We start from the raw sequence: 19,049 nt of genomic DNA on the forward strand, positions 1-19,049 counted from the left end.
TATTAAAATATTACTTCTTCTTTACGCGCGGTCGTTATGATTCGAATCTTGGATACCATTGTTTTGAATGGTTCTTTAGAACTGTAGTTGTCATCAATCACAGTCTTATATTGCTTAGCCAGGAAACGCGTCTTCTACCTCGGCTTCTTCGTTCTTGGATTTTCCTCGGCATGATTACCTGCAAAAGTTCCTAGTGCTCATCTTTCATAACATGGTCCAAATATTGCAAATTTCTCGTTTTGATAGTGTTTAGGACTAATTTTTGTTTTCTCATTCTTTCCAATACTACGTGGTTTGTAATTCTGTTCACCCAGCTTATTCTAAGCATTCTTGTGTAAAATAAGTCCACATTTCGAAAGCCTCCATTCTATCACTCACCTGCTTATTTACCGTCCATGCTTCCACTCCTTACAGCAGCACAGAGAACACGTAACAACTCAAAAGTCTAACTCTAATTCGAATCGACAAATCTCTGTTATACAAAACATTTTTCATTTTGGCAAATGTGTATGTCTTGATTTGATTTCTTCAGTAACTATAGTCGTTGTTGTCGTTAATTATTGATCCTAAATATTTATATTTCTGGACTTGTTTTATTTGTTCTCTTACGTTGTGATCAAAATGTTTACTCAAATCCATAATAAATCTTTATATTTATACTGCATTAAGATCGGGATAAAACTTGTGTAGATCCTAAAGAACAAATGAGACCTATAAATATTATCTATAGTTATTTTTTGGCACTACAATTATGTGGCACAACCAATTGTAGTATTTGAATTACTTTTCCCTGATTAAGGTGAATCCTGAAGTGCTGAATCCATCCCTGAATATTGTTTACAATCGATAGGTACGTTCTTCAAACTTTTAATATTTAGGCATTTAGCATTTTTTAAATACAATTGTATTAAAATTATGTAGTACTATTGCTATATTTTATTTATTTATGTATTTTAAAATTTAATGAAATCGGTTATTTATTCTTACACCACTAAAATAATTAAAATTGTAATATACGTCTATATTCTTTGCAACTTGCGGTTAAACTTTACAAAATACATTTATCTATTCTGTTTATTTCACAACCTCATTTTGATAAATCTATATAAAAATGACCAGTTTATTTATGATGATTAATAAGCTCAGTATTAAGAATCAAATTAGAGTTGGTGCACTGGAAAGTTCCTTTCATCTTTTAGTATTCATCCGCAACTTGGCCTTGACTACAGTGGACTTAACAAAGTCTGGTAAATCAAAATCGAAGATGGTGTGTAATATAGTATTTCATTTAAGGAATTAAATAAATGCTTTGTATTTTATCTTTTTAGCAAGCAAAACTTAATGAAGAGGAAAGGAATACCTCACTAGCCCCTCTGTTCACTCAAGGATGGAAGTTGGTTGAAAACCGGGATGCTATTAACAAGGAGTTTTTATTTAAAGATTTTAATCAGGTAAACCAGACAATAAATGTGAACTTAATATTTTAACATTATTTATATGGGCACACTGAGGAATGTGAAATCCTAAGTAGGTAATCTCCTAGTAATCTATATATTGGGTGTTACATTTCCATATTGCAAGATCTTAAGGTGATAAGTAAATGGTATTGCTCTTAATCAGGTGGAAATATGGGAATAAAATCTTTAGTTTGTTTGAAATAACACATCATCCTTTTCCAATATTAGATAATGTATTGGCAGTCATAGTTTCTTATCTTTTGGGAGTTGTATTTCCTGAAACCACTTCAACTTGCCTTATCATCAACCCTTTCAATGTTTATCTTAGGCTGAAGTTTTCCACAAAATTGTAGGGCTAATGTGAATATGTATATAAGTTTCCATTTTCTTCAGAAGATGTAACTAAATTCATAAGAATATCTTTTTTGTAATTTTTACCTAATATTTTGGATTTCTGTCAGGTATATGTTAATGAAAAACAGCTTAAACTTTGTAAATAAGTTATGGGGTTATATAGTTTTTAATGAATGAAGTGATTATGTACCAAGGAGTACCCCTTTTTATTTATCAGTTTATTTGCACAGTTTCTTACACTACACCTAATAATATCATGTTTCTAAGGTTTAAATGTTAGCCATATGATTTCATTTTATAATTTTCAACACATTTGAAAAATTTTGTGTAATCTGAATTTTCTTTATTATTATTTCTGTACATGTTTACAAAGATTACCTGGAACTCTAATGAAACAATGATTCAAATGTCCAAAAGTTTTTTTCTTTACATTTATGGATAATGAGCTACTTATGGTGAATTTACACGCTTTCTATTTTCGTCTCTTGCCGAATATTTTTTCAGATGCTTGGCTAACCAATAAAAATTCTTTTTTGGTTATTAACATAATCTTACTTTCTGTAGCTTTAAGGATTAAAGCATTGCACTAATTGGTAGGTACTAAAGTACCAATTAGTGCACAGTGCTAATTATTTATGGAATCATACATCAAACAATATCACAATATGTTTAAAACAAACCTTTTTGAGTCTTGTAAATCCCAATAAAAAGTTATGATACATACATGTTAACTAGAAAAAAATTAAACTAAATAAATAACTACACTATAGGTCATGGATAGACCTGGTTTCTAAGTTCTTGTTTAGTTTTTTTCCACTTTTTTTGACTGTGACTGTCCATCTGTTTCTTGGCCACTTTTTTCTTTTCTTCCTTGTCTCTCTCACTTTTAACATTTAACTATATGGCATTTGCTTTTGTTGGCACCTCTAACACATTTTGCATTCATCTCAGTCTCTGTGTCCCAATTTTCTGTTATTTTGGATCAACCCTTGGTTAGTTTATCTTCTCCATTCACCTTCTGCCAAATGTATACTCTTGAAGATTTGCTGTAAGATTTTCCATTCCCAGACATTATTTGTACTTGCTTCGCTTTTGGTTTTCACTTTGTTTACAATCAAACCTTACCTGTTGGCTTCTCCAATGATGTCAACAAACAGTTAATTTACACAGCACTTTTCCTTATTTTATTAGATATACCAGATCATCTGTGAAACCTATGAATTGCTGCCCATTGTTTAAAACCATGAAATTATTCTGGATTTGGAAAACAACTATTGTCATTGTTGTTTTTTTCAATGTGTGTCATTTCCCAAAATAAATGTAGATGTAGAATTCACAGTTTCAAACCCAATCTCACCAAAAGTAATTTGAGATGTCATTAATGTTATATAAGTAATTTATTTATTAATATAATCATTTTCTTAGATGTCCTGAAGAAGAATTAAATAAATTCGAAAGCTAGACAAAACATCCAATACTTTTACTAAATTCTTAGGCCAAAACCACCGACTGTCACTCCACAATAAACTAGTATCTATTAGTGCGTCAAAGTAGCTTAACTACTAAACGACAAAATGTTGGAAAATGGCATGCGTGTGTGTGTGGTTGGAATTATGACTGCGGATTACTAGATCCATTCGCCTAACCAATTTGGAAAATAGGGATAAAAGATAAGCCTACATTACGTTCATGTTAGAATTTTAATGATAACTATGAATATTATGCTATTAAATTTAATATTGATAAAAAACTATTTACTTTTATGGTTATTGGATCAAAACCCTCTGTATATATTTATTTAGTGAAATAAATGGCACTTAGCCTCCTTTGGCCCATCTCGATATTCATTAATAAGTATGGCACTTAAAGCATAAACTGCTGGTGGATAGTTCACTTAATTATTACATTACAATCAGTATTTCCACTATTTTAAAATTTTTAAATATTTTAAGCATGTATTGTCTGTTTAATTATATATTATAATTTAAAACAAATCATTGAAATGAAGTACCGCAGATTAGAAACAACAATACATATTATATTTTTTATATATGTGACAATATTTGAAATGGTCCATAGGTCAGTTTGACATACTTTAAATTGTTCAATATTGATATTTTAGGTACTTAAGTTAGTATGATTGTAATAACATGTAAAAACAAAAACAACAACAAAAAATATTGCTAATTTATTTTAAAAATATATTTTATAAAAATACAAAGTTCAGATTGTCAGTATATACTTTCTTCATCAGAGCTTGACCAAATAAACTTATCCGCTTTATAACACCAGTCAAATTACGATAAAATTCCTGTGATATAGGTAGAATGTAAGGCATCAGATCACTGATGTCCTTAAGCTTTTTTTCGTCAATTTTTCTTCCTCAGGGATATAACAAAAGTAAAGTATCTGACCTAGCCGGAGTTGTTTTTTTCTTTAAATTTACTTCTTCAAAGTTAATGTTATCGTTCTAATTATTTTTATATAGTATTAACAGATTACTTGTTTCGTTAACTTTCGAGATGCATTATTTTTCTCTAGTTTGCTGCTTCTTTTTCCACATTCGTTTTTCTATTTGTAATCTTCCAATCTTGAGAAACTAAATCATTAGAACTTATTTCCACAACAAATGAGTTCTTCTTTCTTGCAGAAGATTGCACTTTGGATCAATCTTGTGGCAAGAATAATTATATTTTTGTAGTTGTTTTTTATTTCTAAATAACTTAAAAATCCTGATCACAGGGCAAGTATTCTATTTTCTTTGGTTTAAAACTTTTATTATTTAAGTGATGGATTTGACTGTTACTTAATGGAAATTCATTTTATCTAACAATAAAACGCTAAAAACTTTTATTTTCAAAACTTCCACAAAATTTATTATAATTTATGATCACTACAGCTGATTCGGTAGAGTACCTTTCTCAAGTGATCTATTTTTGGCATGTGTTTACACTTTATAGTCTTCAACTGAATAAGTTGGGGAGGGGAGAACTGTTTGTCTCAAGTTGGTAATTCAGAATTATATCTGTATTTTTTAATTTGTTAATTTCCATAGATTCTAATAGATATTTTAGGTCTTTATTTTGAACGTGAAGAATTTGAAATTGGCCATTAATAGAATGATCACCCTCTAGAAGGCGAAGTGCATATGTAGAATCTGTTTTTCTCTTGTTGTTCCTAATATATTTGCCTAAATTGACGTTTGTTCTGAAAGCTGGTTGAATTCCTTTCTTTTTATGTGTTTGGCTATTTTTGTTTATATCTTGCCTGTAGATGTAATTGAGCTGAAGGTACTGGTTTTTTTTCTCTGGTGGTGGAAATACTAATTTCAGAGCTTTCTTATGTAGTTTTTTATTTAAAATTTTATTTATTGTTTGTTCGTTGTACCCATTGTTTACATTCAAAATATGGAGTACCTGTCAAGAAAACTCTCTACGTCGTCTATCCATCTTTTACGGGGCCTTCCTCCTGTTCTGTTTCCTTGGGGCTTCCATCTCGGGACTACTTTTACAGCTCGATTATTTGGCATTATTTCTAGGTGACCAAGCCAGTTTAGTCTTTGTGACTTTACAAATCTGACAATATCTGCGCTCTGCATTAGTTCATCCAGCTCGTGGTTCATTTTAATTCTCCACGAACCATCGCTGCATTGGGTTGGTCCAAATATCTTCCTTAGTATTTTGCGCTCAAATATTCTCTGTTGATTTTCATCAGTGGTTGAGAGGGTCCACGTTTCACATCCATATGTGACCACTGGTCTAATTACTGTTTTGTAGATTCTCAGCTTAGACTCACGATTCAGCAACTTACTTTTCATTAAGTCTTTGTATGCATAAAAGCACTTATTACCGCTAAGAATCCGTGCTTGTATTTCTTGACTGATGTTGTTGTCATTTATTATTGAGCCTAAGTAGGGAAAAGTGGAGGCATATTTGTAGGTATGGTTGTCTACCTTCAGATTCTCATGTTCATTTGATTTTGTGCACTCCATATATTTTGTTTTGCTTTCATTTATATATAGACCAAACGTAGCAGCTTCTCGTTTCAGTTCTATAACTTTTTCGCTTAATGTCCTTTTGTTGCGGCTTATTATGGCAACATCATCCGCATGTGCGCATATTTGCATAGATCTTGTATTAATAACATAATCCAGTTTTCTAACAACAGCTTCTAAAGTTAGATTAAAAAGTGTTGTTGATAAGGCATCCCCTTGTCTAACTCCATTTTCAATATCAAAGGCCTGCGTCATATCTCCATGTATTTTCACCATAGCTTTGGAACCCTCCAGAGTCATTCGTATAAGTTTAACCAATTTATTGGGTATCCCTAACATAGATAGTTGCTTTAACATCTTTTGTCGATCTACTCCATCAAACGCCTGTTTGAAATCGATATACAAGTTGTAAATAGGTATGTTATATTCGACACATTTTTCAAATATACCTCTTAACATATGTATTTGGTCTATAGTTGACCTCTTTGGTCTGAAGTGACATTGGTATTCACCAATAATCTCCTCCGAAAACGATTCCAGGCGGCTGTATATAATTCCTGATAATATCTTGTAGATGACATTTAAGACTGTTATGCCCCTATAATTTTTGCAGAGTCGTTTGTCTCCTCCTTTGTACATAGGAAGGATGATTCCTACTTTCCAATCTTCTGGGATGACTTCTAGTGTCCATATGCGGTCGATTAGTTTATGGATACGCCTCCATAGCGCATGTCCACCATTCTTTATCAGTTCTGCAGTTATTCCATCTGTGCCAGGTGCTTTGTTATTTTTTAGATGTTTTATGACATTCTGCCGTTTTATGACATATGATATTCTGCTGTGTGGTGAATTATCTCTTTATCTTCGTTTTGTTCTTTTTCTGGGTAACAGCTCTTGAAAATGCTCCTTCCGCCTTTTCATTATTTCCTCTTTCTCGCTGAAAATTGCCCCATTTTTGTCCTTGCAAACTGTTGATCTTGTCATGTATCCTTGGGTACATTGCTTGGTTTCCTTGTAAAATTTTCTAGTCTCTCTTCTGTTATTATAATCTTTAATTTGTTGTATTTTTCTATTCAACATTTCTCTCTTTTTCCTTCTGCATTTTTTCTTTGCATTTTTTCTTCATATGCCTTTCTATTCGATCGGGAATCCCTTTGTAGACATTTCTGTGTAGCTATATTTTTGCTATTTATTACTTGTTGGCAATCTTGGTCAAACCATTCCTCGTTTCTTTTGCTTGAGGTTTCACCTAATGTTTCCTTTGCCATATTTGTAATTGTCGTTTGGATGATATTCCATTCTTCTTCAATGCTGTTTTGTTCTCCTCTTTCATTTAATATTACTTTTAGTTTCTGCTGGTACCCATTCTTCTTTTTAGGATTTTTAAACATATATGTATTCCATTTTCTTTGTTTGGCGCCTTTCTCTTTTCTTACCATTGATATTCTTTGTTTTATCTTCGATATAACCAAGAAATGGTCCGAATCGCATATTTGCGCTTCTATAAGTTCTAACATCTGTTACGGAGGTTGCTCACCGCTTAGATATTAATATGTGATCAATTTGATTAAATTTATTAGTACCAGGTATCATCCAGGTTCCTTTATGAATATTTTTATGAGGGAAACACGTACTAACAACTCTTAGTTTGTTTGTCATTGCCAACTGTGCCACTCTTATACCGTTGTTGCTGGTAATATCATGTAAACTGTGCTTACCAAAGGATTCTGCATATATTGGCTCTTTTCCCAGCTTCGCGTTCATATCATCCAGGACTATAACTACATCTCTCTTCTGTGCGTTTTCACATTCTACTTGTAGTTGGTCATAGAATTGATCGGTTACTAGTTCATCTGCTGCTGCTGTTGGGGCATGGATATTAATAATTGTAATATTATGCAATTTTCCCCTTAGACGTATTTTGCATATTCTTTCATTAACTGGAGTAAAACCCAATACCGACCTGCGGCATTTATGGTTTACCATAAAACCCACTCCAAAGTCTCCTTGTCTTTCTGCTCTACAGTAGTACATACTGTATTCTTTTTTATTTGTGCAACCATGCCCTTTAAATCTGATTTCTTGGAGAGCTGCTATGTCATATATATATATATATATATATATATATATATATATATATAATATATATATATATATATATATATATATATATATATATATATTGTAACCCTTGTCGTGCTACAATAATATATACAAGGCCTGAATCGCTCACTGTCGAAGAGAATTGGGCGGGGTTTTCTTAAACATATAGAAACTATATCGTATCTTAAATTCAAGCACAATTAGATAATATGAAATTATAATTTATTATTGGACGCCACCCCTGGTTTATCCTCGAAGGGGAAGAGCAAAAAAAAATTAAGATTTATTGAAAGTTCACAAGAAAACTATTCTTTATTATTTCTTAGTAATGAACAAAAAGAAAACATTAAAAGTTACGTTATCCCGAAGGGATTCCAAAATATTATTTTATGTTAACATTATCATAAACAAAAAAATCTTTGTATCGTATTAAATTAAGAATTGGTTATAAAGAAAATGAATGTATATATATATATATATATATATATATATATATATATATATATATATATATATATATTAACCCCAAATTTCGAAATTTGTTTACATTGAAAATAATATAGTTATTTATCAACTAGGAACAATGAAGAAAATAAACCTTTAAATTAAATTAGAACACTTCACTATATTTTCATTTTTTTTTGAGTTCATAATCATTTCTGTTGTCTTGAAAGTAGGTATAATAAAAATTGGTACAACCTTAATCTGCTCTGTTTCTCTTCTTATTTAATCAGTCACCAAATTGATTCAGCTACGTACTATATCAAATCACCACCATCCTAGATAAGAGGGGTTAGGGATTCCATAAAAAGATACTGCTACTGGGCCATGATCTGGAATAACTCCATAGCAATACTATCTTGCGACGGGTATTAGAAATATAATATCAGCATTATAGCCTCTCCAATAAGGGTATAAAAAAATAAATATCTATCTGAAATATGGACAAGAAAAGGATTTATTAGCTCACCTCTGAATTGAGACCCACTTTGGAAACACGTCTTAACGGTTGGACGGTCTTAACAGAAAAGAGCGAAGCGCTATCATGGCGCCTGAATCTGGAAATTGGGCGTGAGTGACAAGTTGAAAAATATGCTCATCTACCGGATATATTTGGGAATTACAGAAGAATCCTTGAGTCGGCTACAGGTAGGTACTTGACAGATAGATGGGGCTATTAGTTTTATTAAAAAAAATATAATCGAAATATATAATGAGTTTCTTTTAAATCTTTTGAAACGGTTACACAGCCCTCCCCACGATTTCAACTGGGTACCAGCGTGGAATCGGACTAGGCATGGTGGCACACCATACTAACCTTTTCAAAAGTGGGAATAGATATACGGAGAGGTAAGACAAACAGAATGGACAAATATAGCTACAATCTGGACTCACAGAATCCTTCTTTCACAACTCACGTGGGAACAACTCAAAGATTTCAGAACAAAGCGAAACAGAACGCATAGAAATGACTCAACTATAAAAATGTAAACAAAAAAAATTGCATTCTCACTCTCAAAATGCATAGGGTATTTCACCTATAACCAATATCGTGAACAAAGCGGAATAAAACAAAACATATCTACAAATCATTATTTGAGACCAAATGCTCGCATTCAATCGAAACAATATAATTAAGATATTATTATTTGAAATTTCATAAGTAATATAAAGCAAAACATACTAGTGTTGTCACCAAGATACAAAACAGATAATTTACTGCGTAGTCGTTATGAGACCTAACACAATAAAACACAAAAAAAATAATGTTATCGTTTGTTCGGAAGCGTAGAGTCTTTCATCTATGACTTAATCCACGAATAACATAAGAATAATAATACAATCGTATCATTAACGCCATAAGATACAAAATACAAATGTGTCATCGTTTGTTCGGAAGCATAGAGTCTTTCATCTATGACTTAATCCACGAATAACATAAGGTAATAACGCAGCGCGTCATTATAGACACATTTAGAAATACACAAATAAAAGGAAAGAGTTACTAATAGTTCAAAATTGGGTACATTAAAGTTCTACAAAGACAAGCCTTAATAAGTTTACTGGGAGAGGTAGACATCAGAATTTCTGTAAGACACATCTATATTTAGAAACAAAAAAAGGCTGATGTTTAGTTATTAGTATGACAACTAGAATTTGTGATAACCAACGTGTATCATCCGCCTATAATAGGGACAACATCGGTAGGTCAACTTCGGGTAGGGTCAACTTCGGGTAGGGTCAACTTCGGGTAGGGTCTAAATAATTCTAGATTACATAACTAAACAGGTATTGGAGAACTAAAAAAGTTTCCTGACGCGGTAGGCTGTTATTCTAGATTTATTACTGAAATACAATTATGAATGGCTTATCATTCCGACGAGTCAACTAGCGGGAATCCGCTTACTTCATCCCTAGCCTTCCTCAGTGTCTGGCCATTCAGAATATAGGATGTTAGACAGCAATAATCTTTTCAAACATTATTTTGGGGGGTTTCGAATAGAGAGTCGAAATTCGAAGATCTCCACACTAAGAGTAAAACTTAGGCAAATGAACAGATACTATAATGAACTATCATTGGTAACTAGACAGAGGAATCTTGATATCTTTGGTATAGATACCAAAAAAAAATTACTTGGATTTATAAATCCGTAAAATAAGATAAATTGAATTTTGTATCCACTTGAAGACAACTAAAGGTATGTACAATTTATTGTAATATAAACTAACATAAGCATAAAAATATCACATTCTACCAAGGCATTCTAAAAATAAAATGAGATTAAATTTTGCAAACACCCTTAAAATCAATATAGGTTCTTGGTCGGGGTAGCATAAACTTAAGATCTCGATCAATACAAACTAGAGAGAGAATAATACCGAAGTAGAATAAGATAAGATAAAAATAAAATTTATGTCGAAAAGAAATACGACATATATACATATATATAGACATATTGAACACAATAAATGATCAATATTATAATAATAAAATTTAAAACAGTTCAACGAACTGGGGTGCGAGCCAAACTGAGTTGCTCTGGAGATCGACGTGCGGAGTCTCCTACACTACTTCCAGAGGCTCGTCTCTTTGCGACAACATCTGAGATACACAAAATTATTAATTGGAATAGGGATAGGTCCACTAATCCACTTGACTATAGCAGGATGCTCCCTGACTAATAGTCAACACCACCGACATAAAACAAGGGTTGTCGAGACAGCTCAAAAAAAATTGAAACGTGTCAACTTCCTGAAGGGAAAGAAGCACTAAGGGACAGATTTGCCGAAGCAAAGTGGTATTCAATGTACTAAGTACTAGGGTATCAGTGCTGTACTGACCCCACGCCAAAAAAATTTGGAAAGGAAACGAATCCTCTCCAGGATAAAGTTCGCGTTAGCGCAACTCTTCCTGTACACGGGCCACGGAGGGGTTGAATAGTCGCTGGAGAAGGTAGCAAAGATTAAGTACGCAAAGGCGCAAAGGGAATCAACTAAAAAATTAAAAATTAAGAATGGACTGAACATTTTAGAAGAAAGGCAGGATGGCCAATAGTTCCATAAGAATATCCTCTGGGATTGATCACAGTGGAAAATTTCCAAGCAAGAAGACTGGCAAAAGGACAAAAGAAGAAAATAAATCCAAACCGTTAATACACAATCTTGGAGAAGAAGAAAGAAAGTGGGTGTATGGCATACAAGCCACAATCGCTACACAAACAGTTCAGTCTAAGACTGATGTTTCCAAAAGAAACAAAAAAAGAATCGTAAGAGTCTTTCACGAAACAAAAACTTACGATAAGACTTAAAAGGAACGGAAGAATTATTACAATCTTCCAAAGAAATAGAAAAATATTACAATCCATCGTCAATAATAAAAAAAATCGTGATGTTGGATGTAACACACCGCAACAATAAAAAAGTTGAACAGTAAAACATTTTTGACACCTAATTGAATCCAATATGGTCGTCATACAAATCACAAAGAAATGTTTACCATTCTTTAGCAGAACTCTAACAGAGTCAAAATAGTATAAACTTTTAATTCTCAGTGGGTCATTTAACGGTAGTACCAGAACTATTTCAATTGTTAAACAAACGTGGTCTTAACGTCGACATAAAGATAAAAGGTAAATTCACAATAGGCGGCAGCGGGTTGTTTCACCTCTGTATATACAAAGAGTCACAATAGACAACAGCAAACTACTTCAACCTCACTTGTGCCATATCATGAACACAAGATAATAAATGAAAGCTTTTGAGCCTTAGCCAAAAGTCTCAAAGCAAAAAGATATATGTGGTCTAATAAACTATTAGAAGACCGCAAAAATGTCAACGACAAAAAAAAGAAAGCTGCTGGATATACCAGTAGTCTGACATCACACAAATAACTCAAGATACAATAATACAGGTCACGTGCCTGTACGTCCTACAGGACATCTCGAGAAAAAAAAGGTAAAACCACAAATAACAATAAATTCCAGTACCAAAAACATACTTCTACTACATCTGACCACACAAAGACATAAAATTAACATAACAGAAGGAGAATAACAATATTTCCGCTCTATATTCTCAACAAAGACGCCTTAGGCAGAGAGAAACGAAGTTATATCATTATTTCCTTATAAATGCAAAACAAAAGAACCATGGACTGTAAATTATAGAAAGCATTTTCCTTTTCAGGAAATAAAATTTTCTTTTCAAAGTACGAAAAAGTTAAACTATGAAAAAATAATTTTTTAAAATAAACGAAAAACAAATTAAAAAGAAAATTTATCAGGTAACAGATTAAACATATTAAAAACATCCAAGATCAAAGAACTCAACTTCAAATCCTCGCAAAAAAATATTTCGCGTAATTATTCTGCACGAAACCAGATAACACATTTTAAAATTAGGTAGGGACAGCCTGTATATAGATATAATTCCCAGCTGCGAATAAAAACCATGAATCAAGGTTAAGAAATAAAATTCACTTAATTGATTTTTCAAATACCGAACGCTAAGAGCCATTTCGTTTATTTAAAATAAACACATTGAGGAATATAATTATTATGGTTCTATCAACAAATAAGACTGAACTGCAAAGAAAGCCATCGTTTAGATACGAATTAATTTATGGACATAAACAAAATTTCTCTAACATGGAATGTTTATTCTAGACGAGTCTGGAAAAACACCGCATTAAGAATACCGACAAAAAGAAATTCGAATGTAAGCAGTAAATTATTACATCATTCCAAATACGTTTTATTTGGATCTCAGAAAATAGACGGAAATATTTCTACGTAATTTTACGAAGACTAAAAACGAATACATATAAATACTTTGCAAAAAATTCTAAAATAGTAGCAGTGTTGATTTAATGAAAAATTGGATAAAACAAATACACAATTTAATCAAAAAAATGGTTCAAAACATAAAGACTTAATTAACCACATATACAGGGGGGTACAAAACAACTAATAATATTGAAAAAAAACTGAAGATACAGGAATATTCAAAAGCCCCACACGCTGGGCGACATTTTGTAACGAAGGTACAAATGGAGCAAATCTAATACATGCCCCACGTTGGGGGGCGCCATTTTGTAACACTGCCGTATTACAATAATATATACAAGGCCTGAATCGCTCACTGTCGAAGAGAATTGGGCGGGGTTTTCTTAAACATATAGAAACTATATCGTATCTTAAATTCAAGCACAATTAGATAATATGAAATTATAATTTATTATTGGACGCCACCCCTGGTTTATCCTCGAAGGGGAAGAGCAAAAAAAATTAAGATTTATTGAAAGTTCACAAGAAAACTATTCTTTATTATTTCTTAGTAATGAACAAAAAGAAAACATTAAAAGTTACGTTATCCCAAAGGGATTCCAAAATATTATTTTATGTTAACATTATCATAAACAAAAAAATCTTTGTATCGTATTAAATTAAGAATTGGTTATAAAGAAAATGAATGTATATATATATATATATATATTAACCCCAAATTTCGAAATTTGTTTACATTGAAAATAATATAGTTATTTATCAACTAGGAACAATGAAGAAAATAAACCTTTAAATTAAATTAGAACACTTCACTATATTTTCATTTTTTTTTTTGAGTTCATAATCATTTCTGTTGTCTTGAAAGTAGGTATAATAAAAATTGGTACAACCTTAATCTGCTCTGTTTCTCTTCTTATTTAATCAGTCACCAAATTGATTCAGCTACGTACTATATCAAATCACCACCATCCTAGATAAGAGGGGTTAGGGATTCCATAAAAAGATACTGCTACTGGGCCATGATCTGGAATAACTCCATAGCAATACTATCTTGCGACGAGTATTAGAAATATAATATCAGCATTATAGCCTCTCCAATAAGGGTATAAAAAAATAAATATCTATCTGAAATATGGACAAGAAAAGGATTTATTAGCTCACCTCTGAATTGAGACCCACTTTGGAAACACGTCTTAACGGTTGGACGGTCTTAACAGAAAAGAGCGAAGCGCTATCATGGCGCCTGAATCTGGAAATTGGGCGTGAGTGACAAGTTGAAAAATATGCTCATCTACCGGATATATTTGGGAATTACAGAAGAATCCTTGAGTCGGCTACAGGTAGGTACTTGACAGATAGATGGGGCTATTAGTTTTATTAAAAAAAATATAATCGAAATATATAATGAGTTTCTTTTAAATCTTTTGAAACGGTTACAATATATATATATATATATATATATATATATATATATATATATATATATATATATATATATATACTCAGTGACATTAGAAGTGTTACACCCAGAAGGAATAATTTCTTGAACTTAATGTTTTGGCAACATGGTAGATTTACATCAAGAATGAAACGATAACGTTGTCAAGAATTTTTAATAACAAGTAATCAAAAAAAAATTAATAATGTCTTTGGCGACCCCGTAGCTGAATACAATCCTGTATAAGTCTAGGCATTGACAAAATGAGATGATCGATGTCTGCCTGTGGCTTCTCGTTCCAAGCAACTTAAACTTCATGTAATGACTGTGCCAGAGTCTGTGGAAGATGGTACCAAATGGACAGTCTCCTTCCCATCATATCCCATACATGTTCGATAGGATTCAAATCCGGAACACGGGGCTGCCACGGCAAAACATTAACTCCAGCTTCTTATAGAAAGTCCATAGTTTGACGGGCAATATGGGACGCGCGTTGTCTTGCTGAAAAAGGACGTCTCGACGGCCATCGAGATAAGGCAGTAAAGTAGTTTGTAAGATGTCATCAACACAACGTGCAGCTGTCATATTGCCTCGAATAAACACAGGTAGTGATGGACTACCATAGGCAATAGCCCCCCAAACCATTACTCCAACTGTTCTGTGTACATGCCTCTCAACATCAAACCCGATATCCCGTCGCTCTCCACGGTGGCGTCTTAACATCTTACGACCATCATGCATTCCTAAACAGAATCGTGATTTATCGCTGAATGCTACATTCTGCCACCCAATGCTGTCATTCTCTGCACCAATTCAAACGTTGATGACAGCGGTCCGCAGTCAAAGGAACCACTAGTCGTGGACGGAATTAAACCAGTCCAAGGGCTCGAATATGGCGGTATAGTCTAAGCATACTAACAGGTCTACCTGCTACTTAAAACCATTAGTCAGCAATTTGACGCGTAGTAGCAAAACGGTCTCGCAGAGCCAGTAATCTAAAGCGCCTATCTTGACGCTCTGTGGTACGCCTCGGTTGGCCAGTTGATCTTCTTTGTGTTCCTTTACCTTCGTTTGTCCACACACGACAGACACGCATAACCGTCATTGCCGTACAATTAACGCGACGGCCAATTTCGCGATTCGACAAACTCATATCTCTACACGCAATAATTCTCCCCTGTCAAAATCGCTAACTGGTGGTAATTTTACTGTCTTCGAACTCGAGGCATTTTCTTACACTGAATACAATTAGACTGAGGAATAATAACTAAACATTTCTATACGAACCGGTTTTTACAAATCGGTCTCTTCACAAAAAAATTTAAAGATAAAACTTTTTTTTACAAAAAGTAGAAAAGATAAAACATTGGTATTGTTATCATAGCATGTTTTAAATATAGTCATTCTGTTGCCAAAAAATTAAGTGCAAGAAATAATTCCTTCTGGGTGTAACACTTCTAATGTCACTGAGTATATATATATATATATATATATATATATATATATATATATATATATATATATATATATATATATATATATATATATATGTGTGTGTGTGTGTGTGTGCAATGTCCTATTGATAAATCTACAGTAATGACATAGCCTTTCCTGTTCATGTCCTCCCCATGGGTGGTTAACACTTGTCCTATTTATCTACAGGACTTTCCCTATCAGCCATTGTGTCCCACCGTGTCGGGGTTGAGGAGATCTCCATATATGTTCATACATGCTTGCACATACATATACATTTATACAGTACGGCATTTTAACGGGTAATGTCTAATCCGAAAATTATTGCACAGTATTGGATCTACATACAAATTAATTTTTGTTTTATATTTATTCTGTCTTTTTTTTAGGCTTTTGGTTTTATGAGTCGCACCGCTCTTCTTGCTGAAAAGATGGATCATCACCCAGAATGGTTTAATGTATACAACAAAGTACAAGTTACCTTGTCTTCACACGATGTTAATGGATTAAGTGGAAGAGACGTAAAACTGGCAAACTTCATGGAAGATGTTGCCAAAGGTATTAAGTCTTAAAAAATAATATGGACATCAAGTTTCTGTAATCTGATAAAAATCTCGATATACAATAAGACTATCTTATAATTATGTTTTTTTTTGACCTGTTAGAAGACTTTATTTACATTTGTTTTGGATAAATCTACATTTGTTTGTTAATAAACTGTGCATAATAATTTTGTGTTGTTTTATGTTTATGTTAAAGATTTACAATATGATGGAATAGACTAGAAGTATCATGAGTCCATATTTAACATCAAACCTAAAAGGTCTTCCATAATAACTGTCAACACATGTCCGATTTAAAACCATTTTTCACATATAGATTCAATTTTCAGTTCCCAAAATGTGACATTAAATGTCAGAAATTCACTGTTACACTAATTTTTTCACCGTTGAGAGTGCTCCTTGCTTAGGTATTTTATCCTTCCAGATGATTTTGAGGTCCTTAGATAAGATCGTTTTTTTGTCTGTTGGTGTATTTAGTGGAAATCGAAATTTTTCACTTTCTTCTATGACTAGTAATATTTCTGTAGTGGTATGGCAAAGTATATTATGCAAAAAATCAGATTATTATCTTGATATGTCATTTAGTAAAATTTCTTCAAGTTGGCACAAATTGATATGTCTCATGGGAATGAAATATATGATATGTCAGCTCTGGTACTTATTAGATACAGCACAACTTGATATGTTATATTATATCAAATCCTGTCTAATCCTACCTACCTTAGGGAGAGAATCTCTGACATGAGTAGAAATGTGCTGTTATATCATATTATATTTTTCTACTGCAACCATTCGTGAATAAAGCTTGGAAAAACAACTCAGTAGCGGTATGGCAATAGTTTATATGTCAATCTAGCCTAATTTTTCAGTAGAGCATTTTGAAAGGTCCCCTAAATTCTTGAAATTTTCAAAGTGAATTGCCAATAATTTTTTCCACTTACCACTTTACATGTGCAACGAAATTTTTTAACTGTTATTAGCTAATTGTTTAGTGAATACCTTTTTTAATCATCTTCTTACGAATAGTATACATACATACTTAGATTAATGAGGTGTTTTCTGCATAAGAATTTTGATGCAGCAGACTGTGATGTTTTTTGGAGCATATCAAACAGCCGCAAGAAAGCCAATCATCATGGTTGTGTATTGTACCCAAGCAATTGGAACAGATCTGATTTGATTTCGGAAAATTGTATTTTTTAGCGTGAGAGAGAGAGAGAGAGCAGAAAATTGTCCGCATGAATAAATTGTGTGAGCAGAGTCATTACAGTAGTTGCATTTTATATAATTGCGAGATTGGACGAAGGCAGAGGTATTCGAATGTAGAGAGCTGGTATTAGATTTGCTACAATGATATATGCAAGGCCAGAATCGCTCACTGTCGAAGAGAATTGGGCGGGATTTTTTTAAACATATAGAAACTATATCGTATCTTAAATCCAAGCACAATTAGATAATATAAAATTATAATTTATTATTGGACGCCACCCCTGGTTTATCCTCGTAGGGGACGAGCAAAGAAAAAATTAAGATTTATCGAAGGTTTACAAGAAAACTATACTTTATTATTTCTTAGTAATGAACAAAAAGGAAAACATTAAAAGTTATGTCATCCCAAAAGGATACAAAAATACCATTTTATGTTTACATTATCATAAACAAAAAAGCTTTGTATCGTATTAAATAAAGAATTAGTTATAAAGTAAATGAATATATATATTAATCCCAAATTTCGAAATTTGTTTACATTGAAAATAATATAGTTATTTATCAACTAGGAATCATAGAGAAAATAAACCTTTAAATAAAATTAGAACACTTCACTATATTTTCATTTTTTGAGTTCATAATCATTTGCGTTTTCTTGAAAGATATAATAAAAATTGGTACAACCTGAATCTGCTCTGTTTCTTTTCTTATTTAATCAGTCAACCAAATGAAACCATTGATTCGGCTACATCCTATATCAATCCACCACCATCCTAGATAAGAGGGGTTAGGTATTCCATAAAAAGATACCGCTACTGGGCCATGATCTGGAATAACTCCATACCAGTATTATCTTGAGACATGTATTAGAAATATATCAGCATTGTAGCCTCTCCAATAAGGGTCTAAAAATAAATATCTATCTGAAATATGGACAAGAAAAGGATTTCTTAGCTCACCTCTAAATGAGACCCACTTCGGAAACACGTCTTAACGGTTGGACGTTCTTAAGAGAAAAGAGCGAGACGCTATTCTTGCGCTCTCTGAAAATTGGGCGTAAGTGAAAAGTTGATGAATAGGCTCATCTACCGGATATATTTGGGAATTACAGAAGAATCCTTTAGTCGGCTACAGGTACTTGACAGATAGATGGGGTTAGTAGATTTATTTAAA

The 19,049-nt window shown here is 32.6% G+C and overlaps 1 protein-coding gene across 1 annotated transcript; it reads left to right on the forward strand.

Annotated features, from left to right (window-relative positions):
• Nucleotides 1-1,024: 1,024 nt before the first annotated feature.
• On the forward strand, nucleotides 1,025-16,834 carry Pcd (pterin-4a-carbinolamine dehydratase). The gene is made up of 3 exons (XM_072531978.1): nucleotides 1,025-1,267; nucleotides 1,329-1,451; nucleotides 16,494-16,834. The coding sequence occupies exons 1-3, from the start codon at nucleotides 1,112-1,114 to the stop codon at nucleotides 16,674-16,676; spliced, it is 462 nt and encodes a 153-aa protein (XP_072388079.1). The 5' UTR covers nucleotides 1,025-1,111; the 3' UTR covers nucleotides 16,677-16,834.
• The last annotated feature ends 2,215 nt before the right edge of the window (nucleotides 16,835-19,049 follow it).

This window comes from Diabrotica undecimpunctata, chromosome 5 (genome assembly GCF_040954645.1).
Source record: "Diabrotica undecimpunctata isolate CICGRU chromosome 5, icDiaUnde3, whole genome shotgun sequence".
NCBI classification, from domain to species: domain Eukaryota; kingdom Metazoa; phylum Arthropoda; class Insecta; order Coleoptera; family Chrysomelidae; genus Diabrotica; species Diabrotica undecimpunctata.

Bases quoted from the DNA above. Each gene is read 5' to 3' on its own strand.
- Pcd (XM_072531978.1), top strand. From the start codon at position 1,112: ATGACCAGTTTATTTATGATGATTAATAAGCTCAGTATTAAGAATCAA. The intron at 1,268-1,328 runs GTGTGTAATATA...TTATCTTTTTAG, and splicing joins GTAAATCAAAATCGAAGATG to CAAGCAAAACTTAATGAAGA. The intron at 1,452-16,493 runs GTAAACCAGACA...TCTTTTTTTTAG, and splicing joins TATTTAAAGATTTTAATCAG to GCTTTTGGTTTTATGAGTCG.